We start from the raw sequence: 15894 nt of genomic DNA on the forward strand, positions 1-15894 counted from the left end.
TTCAAGCCATAGTGAACTCGTTATTATTAATCCCATGACTCCTTCGCTGCTGCAAAACGCATGGTTTTGATTTGCGTGTTGCATGAAAAAGAGCTTGCGCACCCTTTTTAATAATGTTGGATACAGATTTTTTTTGATTTTTTATTGATGATGTGGTACATTTAAAAACAAATGGTTACATTATTGGCTACAGGCGTTAACTTTTCCGGTCAGGTTAAAACATAGGAGGCACACACTGGGGCTTGCTTAAACCTCCACTATGACCAGCATGTTATGCAAACACACACTGCCTCTGACAAAGGAAGCGGAAAGAGGACTATTAGCATTATGAAAATGTATAGGGTGGGGAACTACATGGGAGACATGGTGTCTCACCTTCAACACCTCACAGGGTGGAGGGTGGAGACTCTCTCACGTTTCAGCTCACCTCCTTTCTGCCTCAGGTTAAACTGCGATGAACAAAGCTCCAGGCTCCACCTAATTCTCACAGTCGGTGTAAAATACAGCTCCAAACCTGGGACACAGGCTTTGCCATTTAGCACATACACCCCCCCCCCCCCACACACACACACACAGACATACACACTGTGGCTGCTCTTTGTTTACTTTTGGAAATTTGAGCCAGGTAATGTGGTGATGTAGCCCTCCCAAGTGCCTTAATTTTCTCCCCCCCCCCCCCTATATTTAGAAGTGTTTTGAGTTCACAACGTGTGACATAGATAAACATTAAAATAATACTAAATGTCGACTGCACCAGTAGGCTACAACAGTTTACATGTGACGGTTTGAAACGCATCCCGCGCTTTTCTTTCATCGGACTGGTCAGAGAATTAAAAGGTGGAAGTGAGGCAATTTTTCTACCTGTGACCCTCCTCCACACACACACACACACACACACATCAACCTGGTAATAGTCGCCTACTGAGGACTACGACGCGTGAGCCTTTGGGTGGAGCAGCAACGTCGCGTGCTGCGGAATACATTCAGTGGGTCGTTAGAGCTGCGCGCGGTTTGGTTGCAGATGCAGGTCGCTGCGTGCGAGCGCGAGGCGGAATATGGCGAACGAGCGCGGGCGGCGGTGCGCCTCGTGAGGATACTGTAGACACCCGGTTGCGGTGGCAGGCGGCGGCTCGAGAACGGACCGGAGACGGAAAGGAGCCATGGAGGACTCGGAGCCCGCAGAGGACGGCTTGCTCGCGGGCTTGCGATGGAACCGGAGCACACGGGACCAGGCGCAGCTGAAACACAAGATACGGGATCTGCCAGGGCTGCTCAAGCACGGGCTGCACCTGCGGAAGAAGAGCGTGAGTATTTCTCAGCGACCACTGACCGACTGTCCGTCCTTCCGTGTGTGTTGTGTTTGATGGACATTAGCAGCGGCTGACGGGTTTTTACCTTTGCAACCGCGAGTTTCCCCGACACCGCTCCGTGCCGTGAGGCTGTTTCGTAACCCCGTCACGACTCAGGTGGTTTCATTTTGTTACGAGCATTACTGTCGCAGAGGCTGTGTGTGTGTGTGTGTGTGTGTGTGTGCGCGCGCGCGCGCGTGTGCTCGCGTGCTACATCCATAATAACTAGATTTGCTGTTGGACACCATACCTTCACACTCCGGTAGTCAAGGCAACACTACCCCCCCCCCACACACACACACACACACGCACACACGCAACACACGCACTAAACAATGCATAATCTCTGAATCTGTTTTTTTAAATTTAAATTAGGCTATATTTTGTTTAGAAATATGTGAAAACGCTGAAATACCTTCAAATGTCTTAGTCATACAAATCGTTTCAGCTCTATTCTGTAATAAAACTATTTAATTAATCAACAAAAGAAATCCTCTCATGGGTTCTCTGGTTGTGTTTTGTGATGACTGGTCTAGTAAGCAGTAAATGAGTGTGACTCGGTGTGCGCTGATGTGGAACGAACACACCTGACAAGCCTAATATCTGCTGGCAGTGTCTCTGCTCATCTTCATCATCGTCATCGTCTGTGGCAGCCAGGAGAAAAATGTGCCCCTGATTGCCTCTGTGGGAATCGGAGACAGAGTGCCAACACTTCCCGTCCCACTGGTGCCAGAAATGTGCTAAATATATGCAACATTTGTGATGAAAAGCCACTTTGGGCGGAGGAGATGAGCAGTTCATGTCGTGTCGTGCAATTTGTTATTTTAAGTGACGTTTAAAGGAGTTACATTTTGAGGCTGCTCAGTGTTCCTGTTACCTGTTTAATACGATTAGCACGTTAACATTAGGTAATCCTATAATCAACTGCAGAACAGAATATGCAAATGTGAGACCAGACAGACAACATTACAATGAAACCACAAGGAATAGTTTACTATTGACTATTGCAAAAATATGAAGTTACACCAACCACGTACAGAGCTGGATCCCACTCGAAATAGCCGAAAGAAGGGAACACTGAGTAGAATGTGGAGTTTTCCTTCTTGTGTCTTCATCTAACTTGGTGTGTGTGTGTGTGTGTGTGATGAGGCGTGGGTAAGTAGTGTAAAGGTATGGCTGTTCTGTGCAGACTGGTTCTCTCCAGTTGGCTATGGTTCACCACACGCACTCAGACAGAAACACGCTTGTTTTTGTATGCATGTATAAGTTCTCCAAAAAGATGTGAGAGAGGAACTGCCACGGACTGTTTTTGCACTGCAATGAGAATTGGAAACGGTAAACAGTATCTCAAATCACAGCATCTCTTCCAGAGTTGGACACCTGCACACCTGTTTACCTGGTTTGTTGTTCCCTGCAGAATATTGGGCTTTTGTTTGTTTTTATTCTAATACTCGGGGAGCTCGGTAAAAGTGCAAAACATCCGACACAAGCAAGTTTTCACATTACCTCGTGCGCTTCTTTGATGTTCGCCGACAGCCTATATGACGTGAAACTGTTGTGTTGCACAGAGCCATCTGTCGCCTATGGTTCCAGCCTGCAGCACAGAATCCTGTCTCTCATTCCTCTCTGTTGTGACTTGCTGTGGCCTTCATCATTTATTGGCTGAGATTGAGATATTTGCATAAAGGAAATGACTTTTTCGACTTTCAGTACACTTCCCAGGGTGCTCTGTACAGTAGCCGCGCCGTAGAAGTTGACACCATGGGAGAACGTGGCTAGTTTTCTTCCTTTTAGCTCCACAGCTCAGCCAGGTGTCGGCTTTGAGAGACACCTAATAGTCAAGCCAAAAGTCACTTATGGATGGATACATATGTGCTGTGGACTTCACGTCAGAGTACATCATACTAGTAGAAGCTGGCCAGCAGAACGGCTGGCTGGGCCGGAGATACGGATGCTGACGGGCCAATCTCAAGCTCCAGACCAGTTTCACTGCAGACTCTTAGTCCTGCTTGGATTTTTGTAGCTGACACCATAACAGAAGAAAAACCAGTGTGTACGCCAGCGTGGGACACAAAACTTTCCTCACATATAACGTTGCCATCAGAAAACAGCTGACCAGTAAGGCTTTCTCCACTCTGACACTGTGTGTGTGTGTGTGTGTGTTGTGTAGCTGTTGCAATTTAATGTGTTTGCATTTAGATTGCACGCAAAGAAAAGAGTCATGTTGGAGGTGAAGAAGGTGGAATTACCCATCGGCATATTTTTCACAAATACCCTTAAAAAACAGTTGAATCTTGGTGCATCCTCAGTGTAATCAGGCCATTGTGTTTGAGAATGCAGCTTCTTTGTCTTTTTGGATTTATGGTGGACTACAAACTGGGAATTGTATTGCTGCCTCCAGATGATATCAGATTTTTTGTACGTGTTTTGTAAAATGACACTTACTGTGACCATTATTTGTGAATTTACGGCTTGTTGTGGATTAAAACGTAGACTAACGTTACTTTGACACACAAGCACTGTACAGTTTGCAGCTCAAAACATATCATTTAGGCTGTAAAATGAGATTATTACAGTCATAATGTAAGCTCGAAGACTTTATGAACGCTGTCTTGGAGGGTAGTTGAAGATATTCCTCTGAAGAATATCTCATTTCTGCATTATACATTCAGCAAAACAGTGGCTTGTGATGCGTTTTTTTTTTTAATGTCTGCCAGCAATATTTCACATCTGTAACTGCATTATACATCGAGATAAGAAAGATGAAAGGGCAAGTGAGGGGTGGAGAGAGAGAGAGAGATGTTCAACACACATAGAAGCACTGTATCTGACTGAAAGGATTAGCACAGAGACAAGTATGCTCATACTGCTTCCAAACTTTATTAACAACTTAAAAGAAGTTAAGAACAGACTTTAATTGGATGAAATATGCACAATAAAGCAATTAATTTTACGCGGATTAGCAAATGCTGATAATACATGAAGGAAAACAAAAGAACAAAGACATTTTTGGGGGGGTTTGCAGTTTTTCAAACATTTTAGGGATTAAAATAAGCTACAGTATCATTATAATAGCTAATAACAGTCCAAAACCCCCAGATATCCAGTTTCTTAACCTGCAGATATTCACAGTTGAGATGCTGACACTATACACATTTATTTTCCGTTGATTGATAACTCCTGAAATGAGTCTGTTATCGACAATACACAGATCACTGACGTGTTGGTAAGCCAAAGGTCATGTGTGCTGGGAGATAGGTGTGGTCTGGCAAGTGGGTTTCTGTGTGTGTGTGTGTGTGTGTTTGTCTATTTATGTGTGTGTGTCCATTGAGCCGTGGCTGCTTTGATGTCTCCATTTTGATTTCCCTGTATGACGAATCTGTCGAGGAGTCGACAGGAGATTGATGTGAATGAATACAAAGTGTGTGAGTGTGTGTGTGTGTGTGTGTGTGTGTGTGTGTGAGAGAACGCTTGCAAGCATACCGTGCTACAGCTCTTCACTGCTCAGCAATCTAATCTGAGAGTAATCCATTTCTTGCAGATAATGACCTCTCTCTCTCTCTCTCTCTCTCTCTCTCTCTCTCTCTCTCTCTCTCGGCACACTTTGAAGTCATCACACAGATAAGCATGTCAGCGTGTGTGCGCGCTCTCTTTTATAGCTCTCGTGCCTCCTTCATTCATCTCCTCTTCTCTTTCAGGCCTCCGGGGCACTGACAGCAGTATATACCCGGTGATGGAGGAGAGCATGCTTGTGAGAAAACTTAAGGCCCCAGACAAAGAGACTCGCAGGAACATGGCCAGCAGACATGTCTCTCGTCGTGTGATAGAGTATGAATGAGAACTCCTCTGGAGACGGTGTGTGTGAGTGTGCCGAGACGCGCGTTTTGTTTTTATGAGGAGAGAGACGATGGCGGAGAAAACAAAGACCTCTCGAGAGAACTGTGTTCAACAGACCGGGAGACAAAGAGATGGAGAGATAAGATAGAGCGACCGAGACAAAAGAGAGAAAAGAAGGAGCGGGACGGAGATAGCGAGAGTCAGAAACAATTTATTTAGTCTGCGTACTCGGCTGGCTGGTGTGCTCTACTTAACCTCCAGTCCAAACCGCGCCTGTCGTCACACGCGCACACAAACGCCGGAAAAAAAAAAGCTCTCATCTTTACTGATATCTCGGAGGACGTCCACCCCGAGCTGGCGTGTTTTTTTCACAGCCCAAAAACTCTGCTCTTCTTAAAATGTTCTCCAGCGTGGATTAATCTAAAACTCCAGCCCTGCGTTTTATTGCAAATAGGGAAAAGAAATGTGCTTTTGGACTTTCTGTCACCCCCAGCTTTTTCTATGATCTCTCATTTGAAGTGATGATATTACTGCTGCAGCTGATGATTACTTCCTAGAGATGTGCCGATTCGGATATGGCTCTGTTACTGACTTAAATAGCTGGATCGGGTTGTTGGATACCATTATTGTTCATGAATAACAATTCAGTACATTTGCATTGATGTATTTATTTGTTCACAATTTGTTTTACAATATTAGGAAAGCAATGTTTGAGTCACAAGCTAATGTTGCCTTACACATAAAAGTATAAACCCAATCACTTCCACACAATGCTTAATAATACAGCGTATTAATTAAACAATTCATTAAGTGTTGGATTGGTACTTTGTGTCGGCCGATACCTAAAGCACAGGTGTCGCTATCAGGACTGAAAAAGTTGGATCGGTGCATCCCTAATATTTTCTTTGTTGGTTAAGTCACAGATGATTTAAAAATATAATTATTTGTTTTATAAAATATAAGAACGTAGTAAAAAATTCCCATATTAATTTCCTTAAACCCAAGATGGCATTTTCACATTGCTCGTTTTGTCCGACTGACAATCCAAATAATTGTTGGTAGGTGGATGTTGTTACCTTTGGACGGAGCCATGCTTACTTAGTTTTTATGCTAAGCTAAGCTAACCGGCTGCTTGCTGTAGCGTTGTATATTTGAATGCACACATATGAGAGTGATATCGATTTTCTGCTCCAACTTTCTGCAAAAATGTGTATTCCTGTAATGAAGAGTGTTGTAGGTGAGCTGTGATACAGCTACTTGCTTCGAATGCAGTTTGTGTGCATGTGTGTGTCCTCGCTTGCCATTATGTGTGTGTGTGTGTGTGTGTGTGTGTGTGTGTGAGTCCCAGATAGTGTCATCGCTCTAATGAGGATCACACACACCACTTTGCATCTCTCTCATCATCTATCTCATTTTCCTGCTACTCAAAGACATGCGTCGTTCCTCTCCCTCTCCGTCTCTGTCTCACTCACTTTCTTTCTCTTTTTCACGATTACAATTAAAATGATTTCACTGGCTCATCGCTCTCCCGCTCCATCCGTCACGCTCATATCCCCCGTCATGTATTCATTCATACACTGGTGTGATTGGTTCAGCCTCCCTCTCTTCTCTCTCTCCTCTTGCGCGTTAACTTATTTATATTTCCTCATCCACATCCATCCTCCGCAGTTGCTTAGGTGCTTTTCATTTGTTCCATCATGTGATCTCTCTGTATCGCACCATTCGTCATCGGGTGAAGGACTGCAGAGATTTCTAGCTTCTAGGTTCACTGACTGAGCTCACAGACCTGTTGCACTCCTATTGCAGGAGGTTCTTGCTTTGGCAAATGAATAGCTCTGCACTGCAATAAGAAACAGAAAATAGCTTGCATCCAAGCTGTTCCTTAATGTTTATTTAAAAGAGCGTTCCCTCTAGCTTTGGTGCAGCTTTTGTCGGAGTTACCTAAATGAAGTGTATCCTGTTGAGTTGAGTTTTGCTCCGATTACATTAATTAATTACTCTTATTAGATTTTTTCTTGCGGTGCTTTTGTTGCAGTAAGTAGTAGTAGTAAAGATTCATTTTGGTCTCACCAGACCATCGAAACGTCTTCCGCTATGTTTTACCATTATTTGCTCGATAGCTATATTATTGAGGATCGCTGTACCACATGTTTTTTTTTTCTATTCCACCTGTTCAGTGTCTTTCAACTGATTGGCACTTTTCAAAAGCACTTTCACAGATTTCTTTAAAATATGACATGTCACAGGTGTACATAGCACAATGAATGAATTCCATGTAGCTGCTGTCGTGCGTAATGGCTCACTGTTACACTGTCATGGCTCACTGGGGCACTTGAATAGAACAGAGACACCATTAATGGTATTAGCACCTGTGTCTTTTCTACTACTGACGAGTGAGAACGTGTGTGAAAAAGGCAAGCAGTTGACTAGCCAGCTATTGGAAACTGCAGATACGGGTGTATTGAACCTAAACTCCCTTGTCACACCGTGGTTACACATAAACGATCTCTCCATTCAACCAGTGGTAACTCAGGTGTGTCAGTGTAAAGGTGGTAAATATTCATGCAACAGTCATTCTTTGCTTTGTGTTGATTTAATTTAGATTGTTCACTTTGACTTCAAAGAGTCTTTGTCCGTTGATCAGTGTCATAAACGCTCTTTAAGCCACAGTGATTCATTGTTGTAAAACAATAAAACGGTTCAGGGAGGTCAATGTCTTTTGGACACTGTAAAGTTTTCCCTGCGTCATATTTAGGGTTCCTTTCATCTAAAAGCTTTTAATCTTCGAGATATCTTTAAGTACTGTGGTTAAATGTTATTAAAATATTACATTTTGGCTGCATATCAACAGTAAAAACACAATACAGATGTATTTTTGAAGCTGGTGCAACATCATTACTTTATGATAATGGAACGTGTGATTCAGTACTAAATATTCTGTCTCAGTACAGCACACTTCACTAACAGTAACCTGAACATTGTGACATTGAGAATTGTGAAAAGCTTAATAATCAATTCAGTCATTTCACATTCATGTTGTATTTGAGTTAAACACTAACAATCAATTTGAATCTCGACAGTAAGTGTGTCACCATGGTGTCATCACGGTCATCTAGCTCCTCTGGCAGTAGCACCGTGATAATCCAGAGAGATTACGACTTCATTTCCTGTTGGGGGAAGTAGAGGTGGAGTGATGACGCCCGGGGCAAAGACTGCAGCATGACAGTAGAAGAGATGTATATTATGCTGACTGTTATATTGTGACAGTCGAAGTGACAATCGCACAGGAATTTAATTTATAGCTGTTGATTTGATGAGTGTTTGAGTGAAGGTCAGATTATCATCAAACACTTTAAGTTTGGCAACGTGTAATGCAGTGAAGTGTGAGTGTTTGAGCAATGGTTGTTGCTGCTGGTGGTTCAAACAAAACCTGACTAATGGTAAAACTGGTCTTTCTCATCTTACAGTCTTGTTGGTTTAGTGTATTTACTGTGTGTGTGTCATTGTGTGTTGCTCTGACAGCTTGTGTGTATTGTGTTTCAACAGCAATCACCTGACACGATCCCCGGACCAAGCACTGGACCTACAGTACACAAGGTAAGGAAACACACACACACACACACACCCGAGTGATGTCATCCTTTTAGTTTTGCAATGAAGCAAAGGTGTGTTTGTTTAACCCCAATACAGGTGACATCAGTGGTGATATTACCTTGGGGTTTTTTCCTAGCTAGTTTCACCAACTACACACACACACGCGCGCACACACACACACACATTCTCAGGGAGAGTCTTAATTTGACATGCATCAATATAATGCGGTTAAGCAAATATCTGGTACTGCAACTCTGAAAAGGCCTTGGGTCTTAAATATCTCACTGGAGTACATTTCTCTTTGAACATGAAAAACATTTGCTTTTGAAATAAAACGTTTTTAAAGCTTGGATGCTGCTTATTTATGTGCACTGCGGTCCAAAACAATCTTTGTTTCTGCTTGGTAGTTTGTTCCTCAGCACTGTTGTATTCTTATCGGTTGTATTTCACTAGATTTTATATCTTGCCTCAATGAAAATGTTTATATCGTGATATTACACAGAGCAGTGTGACGCTGGTAAAAGGCCTTGCCCATGAGCACCTGTCCAGCAAGCTTATTGCACAGTTAACAATTAAATTAATTCAATTGTAAATTGTGTCTGTCCAGTACTGCAGTGCGCATAGACTGCGATACTCTGAATATGACGATGACTAATCAGCACCTGAACATAATTTCATTGTTCCCTGTTGAGTTTTCTTGAAGACAAACCCAGTTGTTATGTTTACAGTCAATGTTTCACCACAGTGTCTCTTGGCACATTATGTAACAAACCGTCAGGAAAAGTGCAAAACCATCTGGAAAAATGTGTATTGTGTCAACTATGTGCTTTAGGGTTTGCAGGTGCTTCCTTTTGCATGTGCACAACAAAAGAGAACCACCCTACGATATTACCAGGGGACCCCATGTCATTTAGAAATTACCCCCACGTCTATATTTTTGCATAGGGACGAGCAATTTTTGTATTGCACTCAAATTTACTGACATTTTCATTCGTGCAAATGTTGATCTCCATGCTGTGGAGCAAGATCAGCCCCCTGAGTTTGCACCCAAAATGCTGTTTTTAAACTTTTATATATAATTGCCTCCATAATTCTCGACAGGGAAAGTGGCAAAAAGGCGCAGAGTAAACAAAAAGCGAGCACAAGATGCTGATTTTGCATTTATCACATGACCTCTGACTTTGGCGAAATACGGTACGATAATTTGAGGGGGAATTTCTATTGACAAATTCGGCAGATGAGACTACGATCACTGACGACCTCCACAATCATTACAAACTACTAAAGGTCCCCATGGAATACTAGTCCCGTTGTAATACATGTGACCATTTATGACATGCCCTACCATCCTAATATAAATGTTATATAAGAATATGACTTTCAGTGCAGTCATCTGCAAGCTCTGCTTCCACGAGGGAGTCTCTGAACATAACGTGCGCGGAGCCTCGTCTGTCACATGTAACCGTGAATATGAATGAAACAGAACAAGCGGCCCATGTAAACAGCTTAATTTAAATACGGTACCGTAGCGTCAATAGCGAGATTCTTGCAGGGCATGTAGACAAAGTCAGTGTTTAAATCCTCAGGGGGAAAGAGATGGAGCTGTCCTTGCGAGCGCGTCAATGACAGCATGTAGCCACACGAGCTCTCTGCAGTCTCACGTCCATGTGCAAAATCATGGTGGGATGCATTTGTACATTTTCTGGTGTTCAGATTTGAATACAAATACTTCTCTGTGTGTGTCAGTCATGTTCCCAGAGTTTTCCATGTGCTGGTCGGGCTGTGAGGAATGCCTTCCTCTCTCATGGACCATACCCGGCTAAAGACAAGATACACCTGGCCAGAATCATACGGTACACTTGTCTCTGTGTTTGTGTGTCGGTCTGTGTGCAGAGATCAATCGATGTGTCTGGCTAAGCATGTACACACTGACTCACCAGTCACTGTTGAGCCCTGTTCCGATTGGCCAGTCCAGTTGTTTATGCAGTAAGACGAGCAAAGCGTGACGTAGACGTTTTATAGCGGAGCACAAGATGCTCTGGGAATACATGCAATATAGTGCACATACAATGAATACAGATGCATGCAAAGACCATATGAACATCTGGACACAAATATAAATAGGTACTCTCAACAGTCATCAAAAGTACACCCACACAAACACACACACACACATACACAAGGAGTTTATCCTTAGGGGAAGCAGACGGAAAGTATTCAATGTATTCGGAGGAAAAGGCTTAGAGAGAACTAATGAATAATCAATGGTTATTGATTAAATAAGAAAAGACAAGCTTTGTGCAGAGGGAAGAACTGTGTGTGTGTGTGTGTGTTTATCATAACACTGTGCTTGTGTGCTGAAAATGTGTGTGTGTGTGTGTGTATTTTAACAGGCGCAGCTACGTGGGCGTGGAGCTGGTGCAGTGGCTGTGTGAGCAGTGTGTGTACGTGCGCTGCCGGACCACTGCTGTGCGCGTCTGGCAGGTGCTGCTGGAGCTGGGAGTCCTGCTGTCTGGTAACAACACAACTACACACAAACGCACACATTCGCAAACACGCTAACACGACTAGAGGTTGCAGTGCGCTTCAAAATGTATAGTCACCTTCCAGTGACATCGGCCACAATCTACACACGCTGTAAAAAGACAAATGATGAACCAGTTGACCGGGTAATTTCAGGCACGATAAAGAGATGAGTTCACTGCTTCATTCACCTGCTTAACTTTCCATAAGGTACTTTAAATGTATCCAAGCGCCCCAATAATACCCCGAAACATCCTCTTTCATTATTCACCAAACACCATGTTAACAGCTAATATTTACACACTAAAGCTTGTAATATACTGAATCTACTATCACTGTGGATATGATCCGTATGTCTGTATTCAATAGAGCTGATAAAGAAGAAAGTTAATTGTGTTTATATTATTCATTTTACGTTTACCCTGTGTTGTGTTGAAGGTACACTCAGTATGCTATGGATGACACATTATATTTCTTTAAAGAATGAAGACTACAACTTGAAGACTTGAAGTTATTTGATTTAAATGTGAATGATATATACTTACTTCTTGATAAACTGTACAAATATACACAAACAATACCACTCGTGCATCATTCTTCCGTTATTGTGATGAAGAGTGAAGAAATGTCACTGTAATGATCTTTTTATATACCTTCATCAGGTATTATTATGGGATGAACACCACGTTTGTTAAAGTATTCACACATTATCACTGTGAAAATGATAATAGGAATGTAGGAAGCTGCTACTTCTCACTTTGTTTTTCTGTCTCTATTCTTTCTCCAGTGGACCAGCGGGTGATGTTTTCAGATTCCAACTCTTATTACCAGTTCAGCTTTGAGGAGTGTGACTCCGCCTCCTGTGACTTTCGCTCCAATGAGGGGGAGTGGTCAGAGGCGGTTAGGCTCCTCCTTCAACTCGCCCCATACATCCAGTTTCGCTCTGGAGGCGGGGCCAACAGCCCGTAAGTGTCCAATAAAATCTCATTGCAAGTTATGGATGGTAGGGCGCTGAATTTTGTAAAAAAAAAATCAAGTTCGAATCAACACTTAGTTTTGATTAAATAATCCTCAACTACTAGCATACACTAATATGAATATTTATATAAGTATTAGTTAGAATGTTGAGCATAGTTGCTGGTGAACGTGACTCAGTTGTAACACACTGGACGATCTCCATTGGAAGCTAGTTGCTCTGATAACATATCAAAGTGGAAGTGACAGTGTTCCCATTTCGATATATGATTGAGGTCATTTGTCCGTCTGATGTTTCAACATGAGAAGTGACAAGTCGCAGGGTTTGATTTGGTGGAAGTGTGGGCGAGCACGCTCGCAAGTGCATTTCTGTTCATAATGTACGCTCACACATACACACACTCTCCAAAGATCATCCCCAAATCCCAGCTCGAAACTTAATCTCTATTCAGTGTTTTAAATCCTAAATCTAATGCACAAAATCTGACTCATGATGTGATACACACACACACACACACCCTCACACACACACACATGCAGAGTGGTGTCAGCTAGGGTTCCCAGCTTTTCTGCTCCTGTGTGTGGGATTCCTGCTGAGGCTGCCACTGAACTCAATCTGTCACTCAGAGAAAGAGAGGGAGACGGGTAACAAAAAAACAAAAAAAAAAAATAAATAAAAAAAAAAAAAAAAATAAATAAATATATATATATATATATATATATATGGAGAGCATGTGTGTCAACTTCAAAAAGCGTATTTGTAGACACCAGGGAGAGAGCACGACAGCGAGGGGAATTGAATGTCATACTTGCTAATATGAATCTCATGTAACATTCTGTATGTACCTCTATGTTACTTTCTATGTAGTGCAAGCCATGCATAATTAGTGGCACTCCAACCAAGTGTTTCCACAGCGTGCAGAGGAATGGGTGGAAGACATGGTGGCTATTTGCATTTTAGGTCCCCCCCCCCCCTGGCTTTTACCTGTAGTTCTCTGGTGTGACAGCAGAAAGCTGAACAACAGACCAGAATTTAATTTACAAACCTGAGGAGTCTGCATAAATGTATCATGTTGTGTTTTTCATGTATTCTTAGTCATATGAAGGGATGTACAAATATTTTGTAGGTATTTACTCAAAGCGACATCCGAAAAAAGTGCTGTTTTTTCATTTTCTTAGATTAGACACAGTTGATATTATGCATTCAACATTCTCACTCGTCTGTCACTTTGACCCCGCTGCTGTCTGTGTCTCTCTTTGACTGAGGCACCATTTCTCTGCAGGCATCCTCTCGTCTCCCCCCCGCTCTTTGTCCCTCGCTCTCTTGTTGGCGTAAAGGAGAATAGTTGTATCTGGGGGGGGGGGGGAAACACCAGATGTATTCCACTGGCTGCTTCCAAGAGACTTTACGATGCATTGGTTAACACAATAACCCGTTGGTTAACGCTGAGTCTTGATTCCTGAGACAAAAGGTCCAGAGGGCTCATAAAATGCAGTAATTTAAATAAAATCCTGGCAGTGTGCACCGTCTAAACCTGCCCAGGCGAACAACTGTTTGTTCAACCACCTGAAAGCAAAGCTTAAGGCTGAGCTAATAATGAAATGAAACATTTTAACCAATGCTTTTAGAAATGCCTCAGATATGGTGTATGTTTTCTAGTCAGAATTCTTCTTATCTTCAAAGAAAGCATGCATGTTCTCAACCTCTCGTTAACAAATTTAAAATCAGGAGAAATACACTATTTTTGAAGTTGCTGCGTCACGATTTCAAATGCAGCCGTGTGTAACTGATGCTCATGCTGCTCATGAATTTGGGCTCCCGGTCTCTTGCTGTAGTTTAATCTAATGAGGCAAGCATTAAATTGATACTGATGACTTGATAGGGCAACATAGCTGACTGTTACGCCTCCTGCCGGTGATTTCTACATTAGTGAAGTCTAACAACAACAACGCGCTACTAATTAAATGGGTTATCTCCTCTGCATCGTGTGTGGAAGATGTTCCTGTGTGAGTGTCATTATTCAGTTTGTGTCAACACTGCCAGCGTGTCTCAACGGACTGCTGTGTCTGAAGAATAGAATTGTGCTCTACCAGCAGGCACAATGTGGTCATTAAAGTTGATTAGTTTATTGTTCATTGTTCTCTGCTAGAGTCTCATGGTCTTCTAAATCTTGAAAGTTGAAAAGTTATTTTAACTGAGAGTCTCATATATAGTATAAAAAACTCTCTCTCTCTCTCTCTGTCTGTCTGTCTGTCTGCAATTCTGTTTCAATCTACTGAGCTTTATTGGCAAGAAAGTCTCTCTGTCTACTTGTCTCTCTTCCTCTGTGTCTCACATTACAGTAAGGGCAAAACTTGCATATATAGTGCTTTTTAGAAGAGCTGTGTAAGGAGGGGCATTACAGTTATGAAAAGATGTCCTGCACACTGGCCCCTGCAGCAAAAGTCCCCACATTTGTTCATTTAAAGTTAAATCCATGTCAAGTTTAGATTGTCAGAGCGTGAACTGATTACTATCTAGCACACTAAACTTAAGGCACTGATTTCAATCCTTTTCTGTACAGTATATCAGTTGCACACAACTTCTGTATTCACACAAAACACAAGGGAGGGACACAGTATAATGTAATCCAATACAAGTGCCCTGTAACAAAAACGTTGAAAGCAATATGTTCAGAGTATATTGGGAATGTCTAATATCTGCCACCCTGTATAAAACAATTATTACTACAACAACAACTTGAACTACAGTGTCGGCTTTGCAAATACACATTTTCCGGCAGCGCTATTACTGAATATTTGATGCACAAATCTTTGTACTTTGTCCCCCACACTAACGCCGCCCCACTGCATATGATATAGCAATTAGGTTGCCAGTTTTCCTGCATTTGAAATACTTGCATAACCTTTCAATTCGGATCACAACAACATGTGCATTTGCAGTAGATGGTTTAGAGTGTGTGCTTGCATTTTTCTTGCTTCAGGAATCTAGTTAAACAATAGGTTGGTTTAAATGGGATCTGTTCTGGTAAATCACAGAACACGACTCCAACCAGCAGCCTTCTTTAGGCACTGATCACAATAATTCTCTTTCAATACTGTTCTGCGCTGCTTAATGATTGGTGACACACCTCCCACTGTGCCTCTCCTCCAGCTCTGGTCCATTCAGGCTCATGGTGAGTCACCAAATTGCTAAACGAACGGCGGCCAAAGAAACCTAATGACCCAGATGAGAATAACTGCAGCATGATGAGAAATAGACTTTGTCCATCTCACGACCCACTAATGGACAACAAAAGATAAAAAATCCCCCAGCATTAAATTGCATTGACAACTTGATAATTTGCCCTCTGTGAGATGTTTGCGCATCAGTCCTGAGATTGGAGTCGTTTTCATCCTGAAAGGAAAGCACAAGCAGCCAACCGCTTTTATTGTGACAGTAAAAATCTGTTATTTTCACACTCCTTTAAGGCATCTATTGGTGTACCTGCCTCCGTCTCTCTCTGTCCGTGTCAGAGCCGATAGCTGAAGTGTCAGGCTGTGGGCGACATGTTATCACCATCTCCCCCGCTTCTGCATCTATCATTCTCTTATCAGATTACAGTGAAAACTCACA

The 15894-nt window shown here is 42.4% G+C and overlaps 1 protein-coding gene across 1 annotated transcript in view; it reads left to right on the forward strand.

Moving 5' to 3' along the window:
• The first annotated feature begins 1088 nt into the window (after window positions 1-1088).
• Window positions 1089-15894, forward strand: part of rapgef5a (Rap guanine nucleotide exchange factor (GEF) 5a) — a 39283-nt gene continuing 24477 nt past the window's right edge. Inside the window, exons 1-5 of the mRNA XM_031853702.1 lie at window positions 1089-1304; window positions 8733-8783; window positions 10527-10633; window positions 11174-11295; window positions 12091-12268. Coding sequence (XP_031709562.1) covers window positions 1161-1304; window positions 8733-8783; window positions 10527-10633; window positions 11174-11295; window positions 12091-12268 — 602 coding nt within the window. The 5' untranslated portion in view covers window positions 1089-1160. The remainder of the gene's footprint in view (window positions 1305-8732; window positions 8784-10526; window positions 10634-11173; window positions 11296-12090; window positions 12269-15894) is intronic.

This window comes from Anarrhichthys ocellatus, unplaced genomic scaffold, assembly GCF_004355925.1.
Source record: "Anarrhichthys ocellatus isolate YVR2014 unplaced genomic scaffold, GSC_Weel_1.0 scaffold14, whole genome shotgun sequence".
NCBI lineage: Eukaryota > Metazoa > Chordata > Actinopteri > Perciformes > Anarhichadidae > Anarrhichthys > Anarrhichthys ocellatus.